The 21,155-nt window shown below is 48.0% G+C and overlaps 1 protein-coding gene across 2 annotated transcripts in view; it reads right to left on the bottom strand.

Annotated features, from left to right (window-relative positions):
* The window catches only part of b4galt1l (DP-Gal:betaGlcNAc beta 1,4- galactosyltransferase, polypeptide 1, like), a 50,411-nt gene that overhangs the window by 11,153 nt on the left and 18,103 nt on the right, over nt 1-21,155 (bottom strand). For both annotated transcript variants that reach the window (XM_056298661.1, XM_056298736.1), the window contains exon 4: nt 15,404-15,526. In XM_056298661.1, coding sequence (XP_056154636.1) covers nt 15,404-15,526 — 123 coding nt within the window. The remainder of the gene's footprint in view (nt 1-15,403; nt 15,527-21,155) is intronic.

Raw genomic sequence — 21,155 nt, 5'->3', positions numbered from 1 at the left:
ATGAATGGGAAATATGGGGGGGGGGGGGGTTAATATGCAGCACTCAAGCTAAAATTCCACCTAATGAAAACATTTTGCCTGTCAGTCTGTGGATGTGCAGCCTCCTAGGCGGACCCTCGCACAAATGCAACCAAATCTAACATGAACTTGCACTTTCCAAAAAGAAAAGGCTTGCTATGCGACCATTTTGGTCTAACCCTAACCCCGTCTTCATTTTCATAATATAACAATAAAGCTGGGTAAACCTTTTATGCTTGCACATACGTGACTCACATCTACAGTTGACTCAGATTGGGCAGCAACAAGAATATGCAATGCTTCCTGGTTTTTTGGGGATTTTTTTCTCTCCAATTGTATCCGGCCAATTACCCCACTCTTCCGAGCCGTCCCGGTCGCTGCTGCACCCCCTCTGCCGATCTAGGGAGGGCTGCAGACTACCACGTCTCCTCCAATAAATGTGGAGTCACCAGCTGCTTCTTTTCACCTGACAGTGAGGAGTTTCACCAGGGAGATGTAGTGCATGGGAGGATCATGCTATTCCCCCCCCCAGTTCCCCCTCCCCTCTGAACAGGCACCCCGACCGACCAGAGGAGGCGCAAATGCAGCGTCCAGGACACATACCCACATCCGGCTTCCCACCCGCAGACATGGCCAATTATGTCTGTAGGGACGCCTGACCAAGCCGGAGGCAACGGAATAGACCGCTATGCTACCCAGATGCCCCATGCTTCCTGTTTTGACTGCAACCTAGAGGAAATTGTTCCTTTATAACTTTCATATTTTTTTGGATTATCAAAATTCTTTTAATAACTTTTGATCGTGTCACTGCCCGATCTGAGCCAACTGTAGATGTGAGTTACACATGCGCTAGTGTAAACAGTTTACCCTGCTTTACTATATTATGGAAATAAAGACAGAGGTCATTATTTTTGGTTCATCCAGTGCTCCTCCAGTTCTCCTGTGCTGAGATCAGCAGTGAATGATTTACTGACTTGCAAAATATGATAGCCTCATACCCAAATACATGATTCGACACTGTCGCTGCCCAATATAAATCAACTGTAGATGTGATTCACGTATGCGCAGGGTTGACTTAGATCAGGCAGTGACAGAGAGCAGTGCTGGTTGTGCGAGCTAGAGAGAAATTAGGAGAGGGAGCAGCCGTTGCAAGAGCAAACGTTTCTCAAAGGTTTTGAATCACAGCAACCATGACAGGCTATTGATCATAAAGTCATAACTGTGAAAAATACATTTCATCTCCTCCCAGGCTACAGCCTGGTGGGGATAATAAAAAAAAAATTCACACAACACTCAATACAGTGCAATCAATCGGGACGTCATCAGATCAATACATCGGTTAAAAACATTTAGGCTGCGGAGCTTTGGGTGCTATTTGGGGCTAAGATGGAAGTAGCACACATTTTTCTCTGGCAGGCGAAAGGGAGAGGTCATACGCTTTATGATTCGAGTCATGAGATCCATACCAGGAAAATGCTGCTCAAGTTAATTCACCCAGGATATTTACTCGTCTGATCACTGCAGCAGGCTAGGTGCAAGTGCACATTGAAAAACCAGTTTGGCAGGTGGCAAAGAAAAGAGACTGTGCAATGTAGGGCAACTGCCAGCCGCCACGCCCATCGAACACACACAGAGGTGTTGAAAAAGTGAACGAGACAGCTGTCATATTGATAAGTGTGTGTTGCTGTAATGGTGAATAGAGAGGGGAGGAGAGCCTGGTTATTTCGTTGTCACTCAGGTTCACGCACACACACACTCTTCTGAAGAAGAGCGTCCGTCTCAGTTGTGATCCGACAAACAAACCAGTCGTGACCTTTAAAAAATGTCTTCTCACTTCCCCTTCTGACACATCCACAGCTCCTGCTCTTCTCTCTCCAACCTTAAATGACCTCAACTAGCCTCGTTTTTTAATCCGCTGATGGAGAGAGGACACGTTTTAGTATCGTGGACAAGATATAACCCCCCCCCCCCCCCAGCCTCTATGCAATGGTTCCGGGGGGGAGATGGGGGGTGAGAGGAAAGGAGGTAGCTGAATGTTTGACATTAAAGAATGAGTGTATGTGTGTTGTAATTTGGGGGTGGGGGGGGGGGCATTTGAAGTTCATGTGCTTGTTTTATGGAACAGCCCAGCTGATTAAAAACCTCCCAACATGGGAATAACAGCAGAGAGAAGGAGCAGACACCGAGGGAGGAGGAGGAGAGTAGTTAAGAGGAGAGGAGAATAGCAAAGAGGAAGAAAAGATAAGGGAGGGGAGCGGAGGAGGAGGAGGAAGAAGACAAATGTCACCGCTGCTAAACAGCTGGTCACAGAGCCACTTTCCTTCCTGTGTTTTGATAGATTGCGTTCAGTTGCCGAGATGATGGAGGGGTTTATGTCGCATTTCCAGTAAATAACTCGGTTATACGCGATGAAATATCACACAAACTTAAGAGAAACATCCAGATTGTTAAAAGGCCTCATCATTAAGCACATTCCAGCTGACTGGCTTAGAGCGGGACCTCCTAATGGACTTTATTTAGCTGCTGTACCTCACATGCCAGATGAAGACATACATTTACAGTCACAGCTGCTGATTAGTGGCCGTTTTCATCACTGGTAGAGAGCCGGTGACTGACGGACATACAAAAACGAGCTGAACCTGACGCCGATCCAATTCTGCTAAATGTTCCTGGTTTTTAAGAGAGAATCCTGCACATATCCGTGTCCAGTCCTGGCCTGTTAGTCATACGATGGCAGCGAGCGTATTCCCGTCCTGCTTTATCAGCCTCTCACAGCGTTTCCCACAATGCAGCAGTCTGTATCTCTGGCCTAAGCCAAGGCCACGAGGCCTCGTTCATCACTCCAGAAACACTAAACATGTGGACACAGACCAGAGATAACATGAGGTCTAGAAGGTTCAAATAACGCTTGGCATGCAAATGTCTTGTTCTGAGCAAGCTTCGTTGTTAACGACCTTCATTTAAACACTTATTGAACTAGTCTACATCTTTATGATGAAGAAGCTAATAGAGCTCAAACCTCAAGTTGTGCTCTGTCATGTGTTCCTGTTAGTCAGAACAAGGTGTCACTTCCTGCCTTTGAGATAAGAAGAGGACGTTGTCGACAATCTGTTCCAGAAGAACAGCAGCACATTTGATAAGTCCTGAAAAACATCGGCATCCATGTTCTTATTTTTGGACCCCCCCCCCCTTTTCTCCCAATGGTACTTGGCCAATTACCCCACTCTTCCGAGTCGTTCTGGTCGTTGCTCCACCCCCTCTGCCAATCCAGGGGAGGGCTGCAGACTACCACATGCCTCCTCTGATACACGTGGAGCCGCCAGCCGCTTCTTTTCACCTGACAGTGAGGAGTTTCACCAGGGGGACGTAGCGCGTGGGAGGATCACGCTATTCTCCCCAGTTCCCCCTACCCCTCAAACAGGCACCCCGACTGACCAGAGGAGGCGCTAGTGTAGCGACCAGGACACATACCCACATCCGGCTTCCCACCCACAGACACGGCCAATTGTGTCTGTGGGGACACGCGACCAAGCCGGCGGTAACATGGGGAGTCGAACCAGCGATCCCTGTGTTGGCAGGCGACAGAATAGACCGGTATGCCACCCGCCACAGAAAAGAGACATTTCTATGGGTCAGTTGCGTATATCCAGGTAAATTAAAAACATCGACCTCCCAATGAATCTGCCTCTGAATCTTTCAGTTTGGATTTAAAAACATTTAATGAGATTAACTCGTCGAGTTTCAAGTCATTCCGCAACCGATTCCATGCCGAGAGTACGGAATACAGAAATGCCCTTTTTCCAATTTCCGTACAGGCATTTGGGCCGTATGGGCAAAAAGACGTCCCGAGAACTTCTAAGATAAGGGAAAAGATAAAATCAGAAAATACAATCTCCAGTGTTCAACAATTACCATCGGTGACATCTGGATGAAGACCACACCAACTCTTCAACACAAGACAGAAAGCCAACCCCCCCCCAAAAAAAACCCCCAAAACAGATAGCTATTATTAATGTGCGCTTTAAAAACACAACCAAAGAACACACATTGTGAAGCTCCTTGAAGTTATATTTTCACTTTTCAAGCCCTGACCAGGTTTTGGTATCTGGTGTGGGACTCTGATGAAGATGTGTACTGTATTATTAACACCAGATCAAGTTTCAGCTGGATATTTAAAGAAAAACAATTCTCCTGTACAAAACACAGCAGATCAGGTTCCAGGAGGTCTGCACGGCATTGTGCAGTGTGGTTTACCACTCGTAACGTGGTTCAGCTATGTGCTGCTGTCTCTGGATCAGGTGTCAGTGAGCTCTGTCTCCAAGCCCCTGCTGAGCCTGCAAGGCAACACAGAGGGACAAGGGGCCGGAGAGACACTAAAGAGTAAGTTCACCGTTTTTGAACCCGGACCTCGTTAAAACATCGCCATGCTTCATTCAGAGCCGTGAAGACAAAAAAACATCACTGACCACTTTGGCAAGAAGATTTAGCGGTGTGAAGTGTTTCGATGCCGGCCTCCAAACAAATGTTTAAGCACTGAAAAAGCATTACGCTTCTGACAGTGGGAATTTCTTGGTACAGTCACATTTATCTCCTGTTTATTTCATATTTATTTAGAATATATTCTGAACAGGATTTAATTTGAAACTTTAAAAAAAAATTTTTTTTTTATCATTTCTGCGGTAGCTACACCCGAAACACTGGTAGACTTCTGCACTTCCTGAGAGCAGGAAGTCTTGCAGCCTGGCGGGCCTGCAGCGGTAGCTACAGCCATGCACCTGTAGTAAGTGTTAACAGTAGTAAACAAGCCTGTAGTGTAGCAAGGATATCACGTTTACAGATGTGCAAAATAAAGTCATTTGAATTTGACAGAATGCATTTTTTTGCGGCTATTTTTTCCAACTGGAATCTATCAAGACATGTTTGACTGTAAAATTAGCTCCTGTTTCTGAAAAGAAGATGTATCATGTTTTTTGAAGGCTAAAAATGACTGCCCCATTGGACTGTGTGGAAACGAAAATATTCAGCAAGGTCTTAAGTTTCTTAATACTGAAACAATCAGTGAGAGTATTGTCAGTACGACTCTAAATGATACCCGACAATGTATTAATTAAGTCTAGTTGTTTCTCAAACTTTTTATCTGGGGACCCACTTTTTGGGGGGGGGAGGTTCCCCCTTTTTCTCCCCAACTGTACCCGGCCAATTACCCAACTCTTCTGAGGCGTTAGTGCAGCGACCAGGACACAAACCCACATCCAGCTTTCCACCCACAGACATGGCCAATTGTGTCTGTAGGGACGCCCGACCAAGCTGGAGGTAACACGGGGATTCGAACCGGCGAGCCCCGTGTTGATAGGCAATGGAATAGACCGCCTTGCTACCTGGATGCCCCGGGGACCCACTTTTTAAAAATGACAAACCATCTTGACCCACTTCACAATAGGCCTGATCTATAAACTGTGAGAAGAGCGAATCTGTGCATGAACATTCCTGACCGTTTTTATTGCCATTCCCACATCACCTTCCATTATCTTGACTAGATAAACCAATAAGCTATATGTTTGATAAATCACAACTTCGTGCTCGTGTTATGGAAAACATATACGTACATGTTAAATACTTAATATATGAGACCAAATGAATGGATTCCGGTGGTGTTAACAGGCTATCTCATTTTTATATCCTCTCATCATTAAAACAACATACTGTGGCGGACACTAGGGGCTATGCCTCTCACCCAGCAGGGCTGTGAGCTGGGGGCGTGGTTTACATTCCCGGGCTCTCTGGTGCAAGGTTGTTCCTGTTCCAGTTTGGTTTTGGAGCTGAGGAATAAAGTTCAAACTCGCCTTCGTCTCCTGTGTTTTCCTCATCCTGCCACATTGGTGACCCCGAATTGAACATGTTTGGAGCAGAAGAGGAGTGTGAATCCACTTCGGCCACACTGCCCCAACTCTCACAGCCGGCCGTTCTTGCCGCGGCTGTGAAGCTCCCAGAGTTCTGGCAGAGCGACCCGGCTTCGTGGTTCCAGCATGTTGAGGTGCTGTTCCACCTGTGTAGAATCTCCGCGGACTCCTCCAGATACTATTTGGTCGTCGCTGCGCTGGACCAGCAGTCCACACGCCGTGCCATGAAGATGTTGCGCACCCCCCCGCAACACGGTAAATACGTCGCCCTCAAACATCTTCTGCTCCGGAGGTACAGCCTATCTGCCGCAGAGAGGGCAGATAGGATCCTTTCCCTATCCGGTTTGGGCGACGGGATGGTTGTGGATCTCATGGACAATATGCTGTCGCTGCTAAGGCTCGGATGAAGGTGGGTTCCTTTTCCCGCACATTTTCCTGCGCCAGCTCCCGTCTCCTGTGCGCGCGGCTTTGGTTAACTCCCCGTGTCTGGCTGCTGGTGACTGCCGAGGTTTGGCTGAGGAGGCCGATCGGGTCCTGCTGGCTACCAGACGGTTCTCTGTGCAGAGTGTGGCATCTGAGCCTCTGCAGCCGGCGTCGGAGGACGCGGACCCGGCAGTGGTGGCTGGAGTGACTGTCGGGAAGACAGCGCAGGAGCGGCCTCTGTTTCTTCCACTAGCGGTTTGGCGGCAAGGCTAGGCGCTGCGTCCCTCCGTGCACGTTTGAGGCGCCGGGAAACTCCAGGGCCAGCGCTCAGTAGCAGCTGTGGGCACTGGTGGATGTAGTGAGCTGCTCTTCATTAAGGACTCAATGTCAGGAGGACGGTTTCTGGTTGACTCCGGCTCGCAAAAGAGCCTACTCCCTCCAGCTAGCACAGACATGTCAGCCGAAAGCGGCGGCCCACAGTTGAGTGAAGCTAACGGTTCGTCCATTGCGACGTTTGGCACAAGGTTGGTGACTGTTTGTTTCCACTGGCGCCATTTCGAGTGGGACTTTGTAGTGGCCTCCATTACTGTTCCTATTATCGGCGCGGATTTTCTGTGTGCTAATGGTCTGCTTGTTGATGTTGCAAACCGCCGTTTAATTGATGCTGTGTCTTTCGCCACTTTTCCGTGCAAGACAGGGGGAGCCGGGCCGTTAACACACGCTAAATTTTTAGCATCAGGTGATGTTTTTCAACGTTTGCTGGCAGATTTTCCATCGGTGACTACACCTGCCTTTCCCACCGCGGTTACTAAACACGGTGTAGAACATTTCATTCCCACTGTGGGACTGCCAGTTTTTGCGTGCGCGCGGCACCTCGACGCGGTAAAATTGGCTACAGCTAAGGAGGAGTTCACCATCATGGAGCGTCTGGGTATAGTGAGGCGTTCCAACAGCCCGTGGGCCTCGCCGCTTCACATGGTGCCCAAGGCGGATGGGTAGTGGCGGCCTTGCGGCGACTTTCGCCACCTGAACAACATCACTGCCAATGACCGCTATCCCATCCCACACATACAGGACTTTTCCATACGCCTGGTAGGTACCACTATTTTCTCTAAGGTGGACCTGGTGCGCGGCTATCATCAGGTTCCCGTGCGCGCAGAAGACGTGTCCAAGACCGCAGTGATCACCCCATTTGGGCTTTTTGAGTTCATGCGCATGCCTTTTGGCTTGAAGGGAGCAGCGCAAACCTTTCAGAGGCTGATGGACTCGGTGTTGCGTGACCTTGCTTTCGTGTTCATTTATCTGGACGACATATTAGTGGCCAGTCCGTCAGCTGAAGAGCACCTGGCGCACCTGAAACAGGTTTTCAGTCGTCTGGACGAACACGGCCTGATAGTCAACCTGGCCAAGTGTCAGTTTGGACTGCCGGTGATTGACTTCTTGGGTCACCGCATTTCGCCGCAAGGCGCAGTCCCATTGCCTTCTAAGGTGCAAGCGGTGGCGGAATTTCCCCGCCCAGTCTCTTTTAAGGCATTGCAGGAATTCTTGGGAATGGTGAATTTCTATAACCGTTTCCTCCCTCGCGCTGCCCACCTCCTTCAGCCCCTTTACAAAGCCCTGCGGCTTAAGAAGGCTAACGACCCTGTCGACTGGACTCCCGAACGGGTCCAGGCCTTTGACGAAGCCAAGTGCGCCCTGGCTAACGCTGCCCTCCTCGCCTATCCCACACCCACGGCGTCCATAGCTTTAACAACCGACGCGTTTGACATAGCCGTGGGGGCTGTGGTTGAACAGCGTGTGGCGAATGCTTGGCAGCCACTTGCATTGTTTAGCCGTAAACTGCGAGATAGCGAGTGCAATACAGCGTTTTTGACCGGGAGTTGCTGGCATTGCACCTTGTAACCCGTCATTTCCGCTTCCTGCAGGAGGGTCACTCCTTCACAGCTTATGTGGATCATAAACCGCTGACTTTCGCCATGTCCAAGGTGACTGAGCCGTGGTCTGCTCGTCAGCGGCGCCACCTGGCGGCCATCTCTGAGTTCACAACGGACATTCAGCATGTCTATGAATGTTCTCATTTCAGTTCGTGTCAGAGCTCTGGTCGGCACTTGCGCGATCCTTGGGTGTGCAGGTACACCGCACTACTGCGTACCACCCTCAGGCTAATGGCTTGTGTGAACGTTTTCACCAATTGCTCAAGGCAGCGCTGCACTCTCGGATGGTAACTGGGTGGACCGTTTACCTTGGGTTATGCTCGGGTTGCGTTTGGCTCCTAAGGAGGACCTCGACGCTTCCCCCCCTGAGCTGGTGCTCGGTCAGCCGCTCCGCGTCCCTGGGGAATTTTTGCCTGGGAGTTCCGGTCCTCGACCCCGTCCGGCCGTTTATCCTTTTTTGTCCGACAGCACTTGGGTTCCAGGCCCCGTTCACCACTGTTTTCCGCAGTCATTCGTGCCTGCGGAGCTCATGTCGGCTCATTTTGTTTTTGTACGGCATGATGCTCACCGCTCGCCCCTCCAACCCCCATACGATGGCCCATTTCAGGTCCTTGAGACGGGTCCTAAGGGTTTTGTACTGGATATGGGTGGGCGTAGGGAGCGTGTCACGCTTGATAGGCTTAAACCGGCGCACAGGGTGGCCGAAGTTGTGTTTACGGCCCAGGTTCCCCGTCGGGGTCGCCCTCCTTCCAGGACCCCGGCAGTGTCTTCACGGGTTCAGCATTCTGCTTCTCAGCCGGCATTGGACTGTGTTTCACCTACTGTTTTGGCTGAGGGATGGCGCAGCTGTTATGGCAGGCTGCTTAAGCTTCCAGTGAGAAACTGATTTTTACTTTTTAGTGTTGCATTCCAGTCCGGTGCACAAGAGAAGAGCACTACGCACATGTCAGCTGCAGCGTCCAGTCCATTTCTGGCAGAAACCGCGAGCGTGGTAGAAAGATGTCTCTGATATCATCGTGTTGGCGTTGTTGCCACTACATAATAATTCATGTTGCTCCAGGACCATCGCTGCAGCTGACCAACTGCGTTGCTGTGCTAACCAACTGCGTTGCTGTGCTGTCGCGTCTTTGCGACTCGGGGACAAAGCTGGCTGTGGGATTAGGTTGTGGGTTAGCTATTGGTTAGGTTAAGGTGAGTTATCGGTCAAGGTCTGGGTAAGGTAAGTGTTAGGTTAAGGTTAGGTTGAGGTTATGTTAGGTTAGCTTTAGTAATTTTCCAGGCTCAAAGGCGCAACATCAACACAATGTGACTGGTCAGTTGATGATGGTCCTGCAGCAACATGAATTATGATGTTGTGGGAACAACACGGACACGGCAATATCAGATCGTGCGTGGTAGAAATACCAACGAGCTTCCTCATGTGACTCAGAGGTGTGCTGCAGACACAAATCTTAAATAAAAGACTGGAGGAAATTCTGCAAATTTATTTGCCGACCCAAATAAAAACCAGCCTCTGGGAATGACTCCTTTAAACATCTAGAGCACTGTAACCGTACACAGACAAATGAATAATTGAGTCCCTGAATACGGTCTGCTGTAGCTCATCTGTCAACGCCACATATCTGGTGACACAAATCTGGAACATCCTGTTCCAGATCAGTCACCAAATCCAACCAAGCGTGTCCACAGTTCAACACTACTGGGGCAGTAAACCGCTGAACATTATTCTGTCGTTTCAAATTAGTGACATGATATTGAAAACTGATCGTGATTTCCTTTGCTGAATATCAAAATTGATATAAATTGCCATTTTTAATGTCACAGTTTTTGACACAAGTTTCTTTTTCCCATCTGAGGCTAGGAGGCAAGGCGCTTACGTAGAATTTGATGATAGTTTTTCCTCTGGTACCGAGCTGGATTTAAAGGCCAGACATTCTGCACAGCCCTCGAAGACACTGACTTGCCTTCACTTTATTGTGCAAATGTGAGTTAAGATATTTATTTTAGGTATTAGTAAATATTTTTATTAAGTAGTGAAAAGTCAAAAAGACATTCATGTTAGGGTTAGTACTCCTGTCTGCGCCCTTGACCGAGGCATGGCAAGACCAACTGGAGTTGGTCCCCGGGCGCTGCACGGCAGCTGCCTACTGCTCCTAGCTACACAGCTAGCATGGGTTAAAAGCAGAGTGTAATTTCCCTACGGGGATCATTAAAGTATATCCAAAAAAAAAAATCCAAAAGAAAAAGTCACCTAATCAACAATACAGACGTAATTTTTTTTTTTTTGTGAGTTTTCTCCATTTTTCTCCCCAATTGTACTTGGCCAATTACACCACTCTTACCCACCCGCAGATACGGCCAATTGTGTCGGTAGGGACGCTTGACCAAGCCGGAGGTAACAGGGATTCGAACCGGCGATCCCCGTGTTGGTAGGCAACGGAATAGACCGCCACACCACCTGGACACCCAATATAGATGTGACATTGAACACAAGAGCCCAGTGAGACAATGGCTGACGTGTCTGTCAGCTCCGTCACATTATGTGGACGTCCTGTGTTTCAGCAGTGATTCCTTGTTAAAACCTCTTGAACGACTGAGAAGTGGAATTAGCTGGTCCATCTCTGAATCGTCTGACTACTGCGGCTTCTTGATTCTTGTGCCCCCGAAACATCAGCGGTTCCCTTTCAAAACAGGCGGGACAGGAAGCTCGGCGACCAAAAACATTGAACATAAATAAGTTAACCAAAAGTATAACCAAATTTATACCACCTGCTCCTGCGTCACGGCTGACTGCAGACCATGCCTCGTATTTTTTTTTGCAATGCAAATTATATTTTGGCAGAGGTCAACACCAAAGCAGCTCTGTTATCGATCAACGGCGCATATTCACGCATCACATTCATCAAATTTAAACTCGACGCAAAGGCATCGAATGCACTGATATGAATCGGATTCACTGCAAAATTTTGCATTCACCAATGCTTCTGTGACGGCAGCCGTAGTGTCTCAGGCAGATCAATACAGCCACACAGGTAAGAAACAATGGGATGATGCTATCAAAGCTAACGCTTAGCAATGCTAATAAAGACTTTTAATGCTCTGATGTGGCTTACAAAATATTATTTTCCTTTTTAATGCAGATTAAATTTAGAGTTTTTTCTTCATGGAGTCCCCATATCTGTCGTCATGGATATGGACACTTGGATAGATGAGTTTGGCGATATCAGTAGCTGATATCTTCAATGTGGTGAGCTATGGGCGATTATGACATGGTTTCTATATAATAAACACAAAACTACATCGAAATAAATTCACTTGACATGATTATTAATTAAGTTTCCTCTATTAATCCCCTTGGGGAAATCCAGTTACTGCAAATTAACCCATCCTAGCTGTGATCTGTGTAGCTGCTGCCTTCATGCTGCGCCCGGGGACCAACTCCGATCCTTTTCCCATTGCCGTGGTCAGGGGCTCAGACGGGTATAAACCCGAACATGCATGTTTCTTTTTTTTTCTCCCCGACTATACTTGGCCAATTACCCCATTCTTCCGAGCTGTCCCGGTCGCTGCTCCACCCCCTCTGCTGATCCGGGGAGGGCTGCAGACTACCACACTGCCTCATCCGATACATGTGGAGTCGCCGGCTGCTTCTTTTCACCTGACAGTGAGGAGTTTCGCCAGGGGGACGTAGCACGTGGGAGTATCACGCTATTCCCCCCAGTTCCCCCTCCCCCCTGAAAAGGTGCCCCGACCGACCAGAGGAGGCGCTAGTGCAGCGACCAGGACACATACCGACATCCGGCTTCCCACCCGAAGACACGGCCAACTGAGTCTGTAGGGCTGCCTGACCTAGCCAGAGGTAATATGGGGATTTGAACCGACGATCCCTGTGTTGGTAGGCAACAGAATAGACCGCTACGCTACCCGGACGCCATGCATGTTTCTTTTGATGGTGGGGAAAACATGAGCACCCAGAAAAAATCCACCATAGACACAGGGAGAACATGCAAACTCCACACAAAGGACGACCTGGGATGACCCCCCAAGGTTGGACAACCCTGGACAACCAAGAAGGTCCTGGGTTCGAACCCAGGATCTTCTTGCTGTGAGGTGACAGCGCTAACTACTGGGCCAACTTAAATTTATGTTGGTTCTGTTAAAACACATTAGGGTGATAAGGGAGAGAAGGAGCTCAAAGTACAGTGCATCCGGAAAGTATTCACACCCCTTCACTTTCCCCACATTTTGTTATGTTACAGCCTTATTCCAAAATGGATTAAATTCCTTTTTTTTTCTCATCAATCTACATACAATACCCCATAATGACAAAGCGAAAAAGGTTTTGTAGAAATTTTTGCAAATTTATTAAAAATAAAAAACTGAAATATTGCATGTATGTAAGTATTCACACCCTTTACTCGGTACTTGGTTGAGGCACCCTTGGCAGCGATTACAGCCTCAAGTCTTCTTGGGTATGAAGCTACAAACTTGGCACACCTATATTTGGGGTATTTCTCCCATTCTTCTCTGCAGATCCTTTCGAGCTCTGTAAGGTTAGATGGGGAGCGTCGCTGCACAGCTATTTTCAGGTCTTTCCAGAGATGTTCAATGGGGTTTAAGTCTGGGCTCTGGCTGGGCCACTCAAGGACATTCACAGACTTGTCCCGAAGCCACTCCTTCGTTGTCTTGGCTGTGTGCTTAGGGTCATTGTCGTGTTGAAAGGTAAACCTTCGCCCCAGTCTGAGGTCCTGAGCACTCTGGAGCAGGTTTTCATCAATGATCTCTCTGTACCTTGCTCCCTTCATCTTTCCCTTGATCCTGACTAGTCTCCCAGTTCCTGCCGCTGAAAAATATCCCCACAGCATGATGCTGCCACCACCATGCTTCACTGTAGGAATGGTATTAGCAAGGTGATGAGAGGTGCCTGGTTTCCTCCAGACGTGACGTTTGGCATTCAGGCCAAAGAGTTCAATCTTGGTTTCATCAGCCCAGAGAATCTTGTTTCTCATGGTCTGAGAGTCCTTTAGTTGCTTTCTGGCAAACTCCAAGCGGGCTGTCATGTGCCTTTTACTGAGCAGAGGCTTCCGTCTGGCCACTCTACCATAAAGGCCTGATTGGTGGAGTGCTGCAGAGATGGTTGTCCTTCAGGAAGGTTCTCCCATCTCCACAGAGGAACGCTGGAGCTCTGTCAGAGTGACCATCGGGTTCTTGGTCACCTCTCTGACCAAGGCCCTTCTGCCCCGGTTGCTCAGTTTGGCTGGGCGGCCAGTTCTAGGAAGAGTCCTGGTGGATCCAAACTTCTTCCATTTACGAATGATGGAGACCACTGTGCTCTTCGGGACCCTCAAAGCTGTAGAAAATTTTTTGTACCCTTCCCCAGATCTGTGCCTCGATACAATCCTGTCTCGGAGGTCCACAGACAATTCCTTTGACTTAATGGCTTGGTTTCTGCTCTGACATGCAATGTCAACAGTGGGACCTTATATAGACAGGTGTGTGCCTTTCCAAATCATTTCCAATCAATTGAATTTACTACGGGTGGACTCCAATCAAGATGTAGAAACATCTCAAGGATGATCAGTGGAAACAGGATGAACCTGAGCTCAATTTTGAGTGTCATAGCTAAGGGTGTGAATACTTATGTACGTGCAATATTTCAGTTTTTGATTTTTAATAAATTTGCAAAAATTTCTACAAAACCTTTTTCACTTTGTCATTATGGGGTATTGTGTGCGGATTGATGAGAAAAAAAAAGGAATTTAATCCATTTTGGAATAAGGCTGTAACATAACAAAATGTGGGGAAAGTGAAGGGGTGTGAATACTTTCCGGATGCACTGTATATCTGGATAGAGGATTCAGAATTCAGATAAATGGCCCAAGTGTCATGTCATGTCAGTAAGTGTACTGGTAGCTGTGGTCAGTATAAAAAAGCTGTATTGGTACCTACATAAATACCCAATGCAGGCCAGACTGAAAATGAATGTACCTGTCTGAAGTGTCCGAAGAGCATACATTTCTGAGACACAATCGGCCCATCAGTTTTCCATACATGTGTAAATACTGGGTGTCTGGGTAGCGTAGCGGTCTATTCCATTGCCTACCAACACGGGGCTTGCCAGTTTGAACCCCCGGTGTTACCTCCCGACTTGGTCGGGTGTCCCTACAGACACAATTGGCCGTGCTAGTCTGCAGCCCTCCCCGGATCAGCAGAGGGGGGTGGAGCAGTGACTGAGACGGCTCAGAAGAGTGGGGTAATTGGCCGGATACAATTGGAGAGAAAAGGGGGGGAAATTATACACAAAAAAACAAAAACACTCTTGGTATTCCGCGCTGAATAGCTGAAATGAGACATCTCTTGAGACACGGGAGTTGTTTTTTTCCTCAACAGGATTTTGTTGAGCTCCTGGAAACAGAACAACTCTGAATGAACCGCTCGTGCTTGTGATTTACTCCGGCCATTGAAGATTAATTGCCTACGTGTTAACTTGACTTCAGATGATGGGAAATATCATTTAAAGGAGACATCTAAAATGGCTTTCACCCTGACTAAAAGCATCCATATTTCACTATTCATTGTTTAGGCAGCTGGCGTAGAGACTACTACTCCCACAAGTGTTTGTTGTCATTTCCGGGAAATGGAATGAAGTTTCCTCTTTTAGCAGCTAAGTCCATGGCGTCCTGTCTCATAAATCATACAGATGACTGGTGTTTCTATTTACGGTGACTTGCAAGGGGTAACGCTAACAAGAAAGCCGCCGCATGTTGCAGTCTGGATCCCGTTGTTGATGACGTTAAGGTTTCTAGTATTGTGTTACATTCAAAGTGTAGACGCTCTTCAGCTTCTGGAACCAGACAGTTTTTACTTTGTTTTATTGTCTCGTTCTCAAACAGCTGTGAAAGAACCTTCCTGAAGGCTTGTGGAGGAACCGGGCCCGACACGGGTCTGGGAAATGGTGTGAGATGCTGAAATACTTTAAAAAAAGAGTTTTCTCTGTGTGTACATACAGCTCTGTGAGTTTTGTGTGTGCGTGTGTGTGTGTGTGTACATGGAACTCTGTGAGATGTGTGTGTGTGTGTGTGCGTTCAGATGGCTGGTCATGGGGTGGTGGGTCCCGCTGTGTCATACCTGTTATAAATGTCGTCGTCCTCGCCCCCCCAGCCCCAGTAGTTGTTGGGGAAGCCGTTGATTTTCAGATACTGCTCCTTACTCAGAGACGACACACCGCCGAAGTACTGGTGATACGGCAACCTGGGAGAGCAAGAGAGAGAGAAAAGACAAAGAGAGAGAGAGACAGGCAGACAGAAAGGGAGACAGGAAGGGAAACAGAGATGGAGGGAAGGGAGGGAGGGAGGAGCAGTAAGAAAGATGATTAGGAGAATGGGAAGAGAGAAAGCAGAAGAAAGTTTGGGAGAAAGAAGGAGAAAAACAGTTAAATGGAAGAAATCTAGTCTTGTTTATAATCTTTTAAAATGGGCTGTCTCCCCAGGGGCACAGGAAAAACTATAAACAGGCAGTTCTCTTTCCCAGGAATTACCTGTGTGTGTGTGTGTGTGTGTGTGTGTGTGTGTGTGTGTGTGTGTGTGTGTGTATGTGTGTGTATGTGTGTGTGTGTGTGTGTGTGTGTGTGTGTGTGTGTGTGTGTGTGTGTGTGTGTGTGTGTTAAAACTGCCTGGGTAGCCACCTTGTCCGGAAAAAGGAAACATATTGCCAAGCAAATGAAAGACTATCTTCCTCAGTGGTGCCTTGCTCCCCGCTAACCTCTCTGACCCTCAGCCTACACAGGCTTGCACGTTGACAATGGGAGAGGACCTGCCAGCGGCCTAATAAAGTCAATAAACCGACCACATAACTAAATTATAAGTAACACACTGCCTGACGTCTGTGCTGTATGGTCAGATTCCTCCCATTGCCTCACCAGGCCTGCAGGAACAACCGGCGTCACTGCGGTAGAAAGTCCCGGACGGTCTCCTGCTAGTTTTGATCTTTTTGATGCAATATTTTCAAAAATTGCCAAAGTAGTCTAGCATAAAGACGTCTGCAACAAAAATGCAGCACAATTTGATAGGTGACGTTTCACCTGAAGAAAGATCGGCTGTGTTCTGCAACATTCTGCAGTAAAAATTAAACCTCTAGGCTATTGCTGGTTTCCGGGGGATGGAGTGGGGGAATGGCGGGCGGGGGGGGGGGGGGGGTTACAAAGACACAGAACGCTGAGTCCACTCCGTTGCTGATGTTACACTCTTTGTACAAATTACCCAACGCCGGGAAACTGGCAGTGTTTTCCTGCTCGGCATTAGCAGGCCACAGTTCTGCCTATTACATCCAGATGCTGTTGGTGGAGAGCTGGCCTGCAGAAATCTCTCTCTCTCTCTCACACACACACACACACACACACACACACACACACACACACACACACACACAGTGTGCTTGCAAAGACATTCTATTGACTCATAGCCATTCGCTCTAATCTTCACCATAACAGCCTTAACCATTTGCATGACTCCAGCTCTGATTTTAACCCTAAAACAACCATTTCCCTTTTCCCATACGTGAAAAAAGACCAAAAAAGAGATAACCTTTAAAATCATGACAAACCCAACAACAACAACGATCAGAAGCCCCTGACTCTAAAAGGATCGACTGAGACTGCGCTCTCTATATGGGGCCATGAAAGCTGCAGGTATAACCAACAAGTCATCTCCAAAAGTTCTGACAACTGAAGAGTTGGCAAAAAAAAAAAAAAAAACAAAACAAAACAAAACAAAACACACAACGTATATTAATTCATTCATTCAGAAAGTAACAGCACTGTGTGCATGTGAGCGTGTACGGCTGCAGAACAAACCATACAGGGTACTTAAGATAATCACCGAGTGAGCTCTCACCCTCTCCCTCTCTCATAAAACACACACACACACACACACACACACACACACACACACACACACACACACACACACACACTAGGCCCCTCTCTCCTGACTTTTGTTTCACGTGTTGAGATGACAAGTCGGTGCTGATTGGGTGCTGAAGTCTCTATAGTAACGGAGAGCATTCCCTCGTCTCCCCCCTCCTCAACAAGAAAATGGAACGGTCCAACATAGGGGCATTAGCGGGGGAGGCAGTCTGACATTTTGGCTTGGATTTAACGCTAATCCATTCAGCTCGTATCAGCCTTTAAAAAGACCCAAGCTCAAAGTCCACATTGCAGTCCCCCCCCGCCCCGACAAGCTCGTCCTACAGCATTCCCGCCCGACAAGCTCATCCTACAGCATTCCCCCCCCCTCCCCCAACAAGCTCGTCCTACAGCATTCCCCCCCCCCCCCCGACAAGCTCGTCCTACAGCATTCCCCCCCGGCAAGCTCGTCCTACAGCATTCCCCCTCCGACAAGCTCGTCCTACAGCAGAGTCACGCCCGCCGATGTTTGTGTGTAAAACATCTCAGAAGATCTCCACATCTGCCCCCCCCCCCCCGCCCCGTTACAACCTCAGCAAATGGTGCGATCTAAAAAACACGAAGGGCTCCGCTGCATCAAGCCAGGCACTGACTCAACACAACAAGATTCCTTTGACTCATTAGTTTAAACCAAAGTTTCCATTCAGGCCAAACGCTGTAGATCACAGAGCCAGGGCGTCTCGCGCCAGCCAGCAAACACACGCTGGTCAACCGAGACATGACCGAGACGCCATCCAATCCCAGGGCCGCTCGCCGAGAGGCCGGCTGTAAATCACAGCAGTCCTTCCTTTCTTCTTCTTCTTTTTTTTTTTTGGTGTCCCTGAGGGGAAACGCAGGTCGGTCAGCTTTGCAGGACAAGCCTCTACAATTGTCCTACATACTTCTTCACGCTGTAGACCATTTTAGCAAAAACCCTTTCCACAAATCATGACTGTACTCTCATAACTGTACTCGGCGAGAAGTACATAACTGACAAGACTGCTCTCTAAATAAGTCTTCTCTCCCTTTTTAACCATAAATCTTTACATTGGCAGCAAATGTTCACAGACTTCCCCAAACCCCCTACCGGTATTGAAAAGGTAAACTAAATAGATTTTCAACTTTTTTTTTATTTTAATGTATAGTGCTTCATATTTTTGCAGCCCTCTTACAGTATACCTAAACTGTAGTACCGTACGTTTCAGTGTGAGCTCACACCGCTGGTCAAAGCAGTGAACCTCTACTGTTTAAATTCAGGTGAGCAAAGCCAGTTTGATTTGATCTGATATACTTTATTGATCCCTCTTGGGGAAATTCAGCTCTGCATTCAACCCATCCTAGCTGTGTAGCTAGGAGGAGTGGGCATCCGCCGTTCAGCGCCCGAGGACCAACTCCAGATCTTTTCCTATTGCCTTGGTCAGGGGGCACAGACAGGAGTATAAACCCTAACATGCATGTCTTTTTTGATGGTGGGAGGAAACCGGATTACCCAAAGGAAACACACCGCAGACACCGAGAGAACATGCAAACTCCGCACAGAGGACGACCTGGGATGACCCCCAAGGTTAGACAACCCCGGGGTTCGAAACCAGGACCTTATTGTTTCACTTAGTTATTTCACTATTAGCTGAAAGTGCACTGCATCCTGTCATACTGGGCTCAGAGAGTCCATTGGGAACCTTCAGAGAGTGCTACCGTACCAAAGGTATAGATGAAATGACAATGAAACAACCATCATCGGCCTCATCCAGGATGGTGACGAGTCTGCATACAGACAGGAGGTTGATCAGCTGGCCCTCTGGTGCGGCCATAACAACCTGGAGCTGAACATGCTCTCAAAACAGTGGAGATGACAGTGGACTTCAGGAGGAGACCCCTAACGCAGCCCCCCCACACTATACTCAACAGCAATGTGTCTGCTGTGGAAACCTTCAGGTTTCTGAGATCCACAATCTCCCAGGACCTAAGGTGGGCATCCAATACACACAATTATCAAAAAGGCCCAGCAGAGGATGTACTTTCTCCACCAGCTCAGGAAGTTCAGCCCACCCCAGGAACTGCTGATTCAGTTCTACATTGCAATAATCCAGTCTGTCCCCTGTGCATCCATCACTGTCTGGTTTGGATCGGCCACCAAACAGGACAGGGACAGACTACAATGGACAGTTAGGTCTGCAGAGAAAATCACTGGTGCCAACATGCCCTCCATTCAGGACTTATACGTCTCCAGAGTCAGGAAATGGGCAGGCAACATCACTGCAGACCCATCACACCCTGGTCACAACCTGTTCCACCTCCTCACCTCTGGTAGGCGCTACAGAGCACTGTACCCCAAAACAACAAAATATAAAAAGTTTCTTTCTGCAAGCCATCACTCTGATGAACACTTAACATTGTCATAATAAATCTAAGCATGCAGTATATACTGTATATTGTGCATATACATACATATTCTGTCATGTCCACCTGCCTGCTAACATATTTATTCCAGCATCTTTGCACTCTGCACCATTGCACTATTGCCTTCCTGAATCACCTGTATAAAGTCATGCTTTGTATATATCCTGAAGATTGTTGTGTTGTTATTCTGTGTAAGTAGATTGAGATCCACTAAACCAGAGTCAAATTCCGTGTATGTGTAAACATACATGGCCAAATAAGGATGATTCTGAAAGTTTCATTCAAAATCAAATTAATGATGAGACATTTTAAATGCCATTTTTGCTTGCAGCCTTTTACAGCACTGTGTTTGCAAACCCCCCTATATGATACCTAGCTTGTGCAGAACTTTCAAGCTAGCAGTGCTTTCTAACTTTGTTCTTTTAACGACAGAGCCACTGAGCTACCAGTGCATTGACAACAATGCTAAGGATTCTGTGCTAGCTTTCCTTGATTGCTGTTTAATCTCAGCAAATAATTAAAAAAAAACCTCATTCAGCTCATCTCTTATCTCATCTCATCATCAGCCGCTTCTCCGGGGTCGAGTCGCGGTAGCAGCAAGATAAGTAGGGCACTCCAATGTCCCTCACCCCAGCAACGCCCTCGAGCTCCTCCTGGGGGATCCCAAGGTGTTCCCAGGCCAAATCGGACATGTAGTCCCCCTCCAGTGAGTTCTGGGTCTACTCCGGGGCCCCCTCCCAGTTGAACGTGCCCGGAAAACCTCCAAAGGAAGGCGCCCAGGGGGCATCCTAATCAGATGCCCGAACCACCTCAACTGGCTCCTTTCGACGCGAAGGAGCAGCGGCTCTACTCCAAGCTCCCTCCGGATGTCTGAGCTCCTCAACCTATCTCTAAGGCTGAGCCGAGACACACTACGGAGGACTCTCATTTCAGCTGCTCTCATTCAGCTCAAGGAGGTCTTTGTCTTTCATTCTACTAGTGGTGCACCATTACTAGAATATTGTATATTGCACCCGAGAGAGGAATTTTTGATAGTAGTAAATAATTTGTATGAAAATGTCAGTTTTCATACAAGTTAACCAGTGGTTAGTTTTCCACTTAAGTTATTAGTCTGTTATGCATATAGACTTTATTCAGGAACAAAAAAAAAAAAAATCAATTGTTCAGGCATCCCTACAGACACAATTGGCCGTGTCTGTGGGTGGGAAGCCGGAAGTGGGTATGTGTCCTGGTCACTGCACTGGCGCCTCCTCTGGTCGGTCGGGGCGCCTGTTCAGAGGGGAGGGGGAACTGGGGGGGAATAGCGTGATCGTCCCACGTGCTACATCCCCCTGGTGAAACTCCTCACTGTCAGGTGAAAAGAAACAGCTGGCAACTCCACATGTATCGGGGGAGGCATGTGGTAGTCTGCAGCCCTCCCCAGATCGGCAGTGGGGGTGGAGCAGAGACCGGGACAGCTTGGAAGAGTGGGGTAATTAGCCGGATACAATTGGGGAGAAAAAGGGGAAGAAAAAAAAAAGAAAGAAAAAATCAAAACTG

The sequence above is a fragment of the Lampris incognitus genome, chromosome 1 (genome assembly GCF_029633865.1).
Source record: "Lampris incognitus isolate fLamInc1 chromosome 1, fLamInc1.hap2, whole genome shotgun sequence".
Taxonomy (NCBI): Eukaryota; Metazoa; Chordata; class Actinopteri; order Lampriformes; family Lampridae; genus Lampris; species Lampris incognitus.
This window is presented reverse-complemented; position numbering and strand designations above follow the sequence as displayed.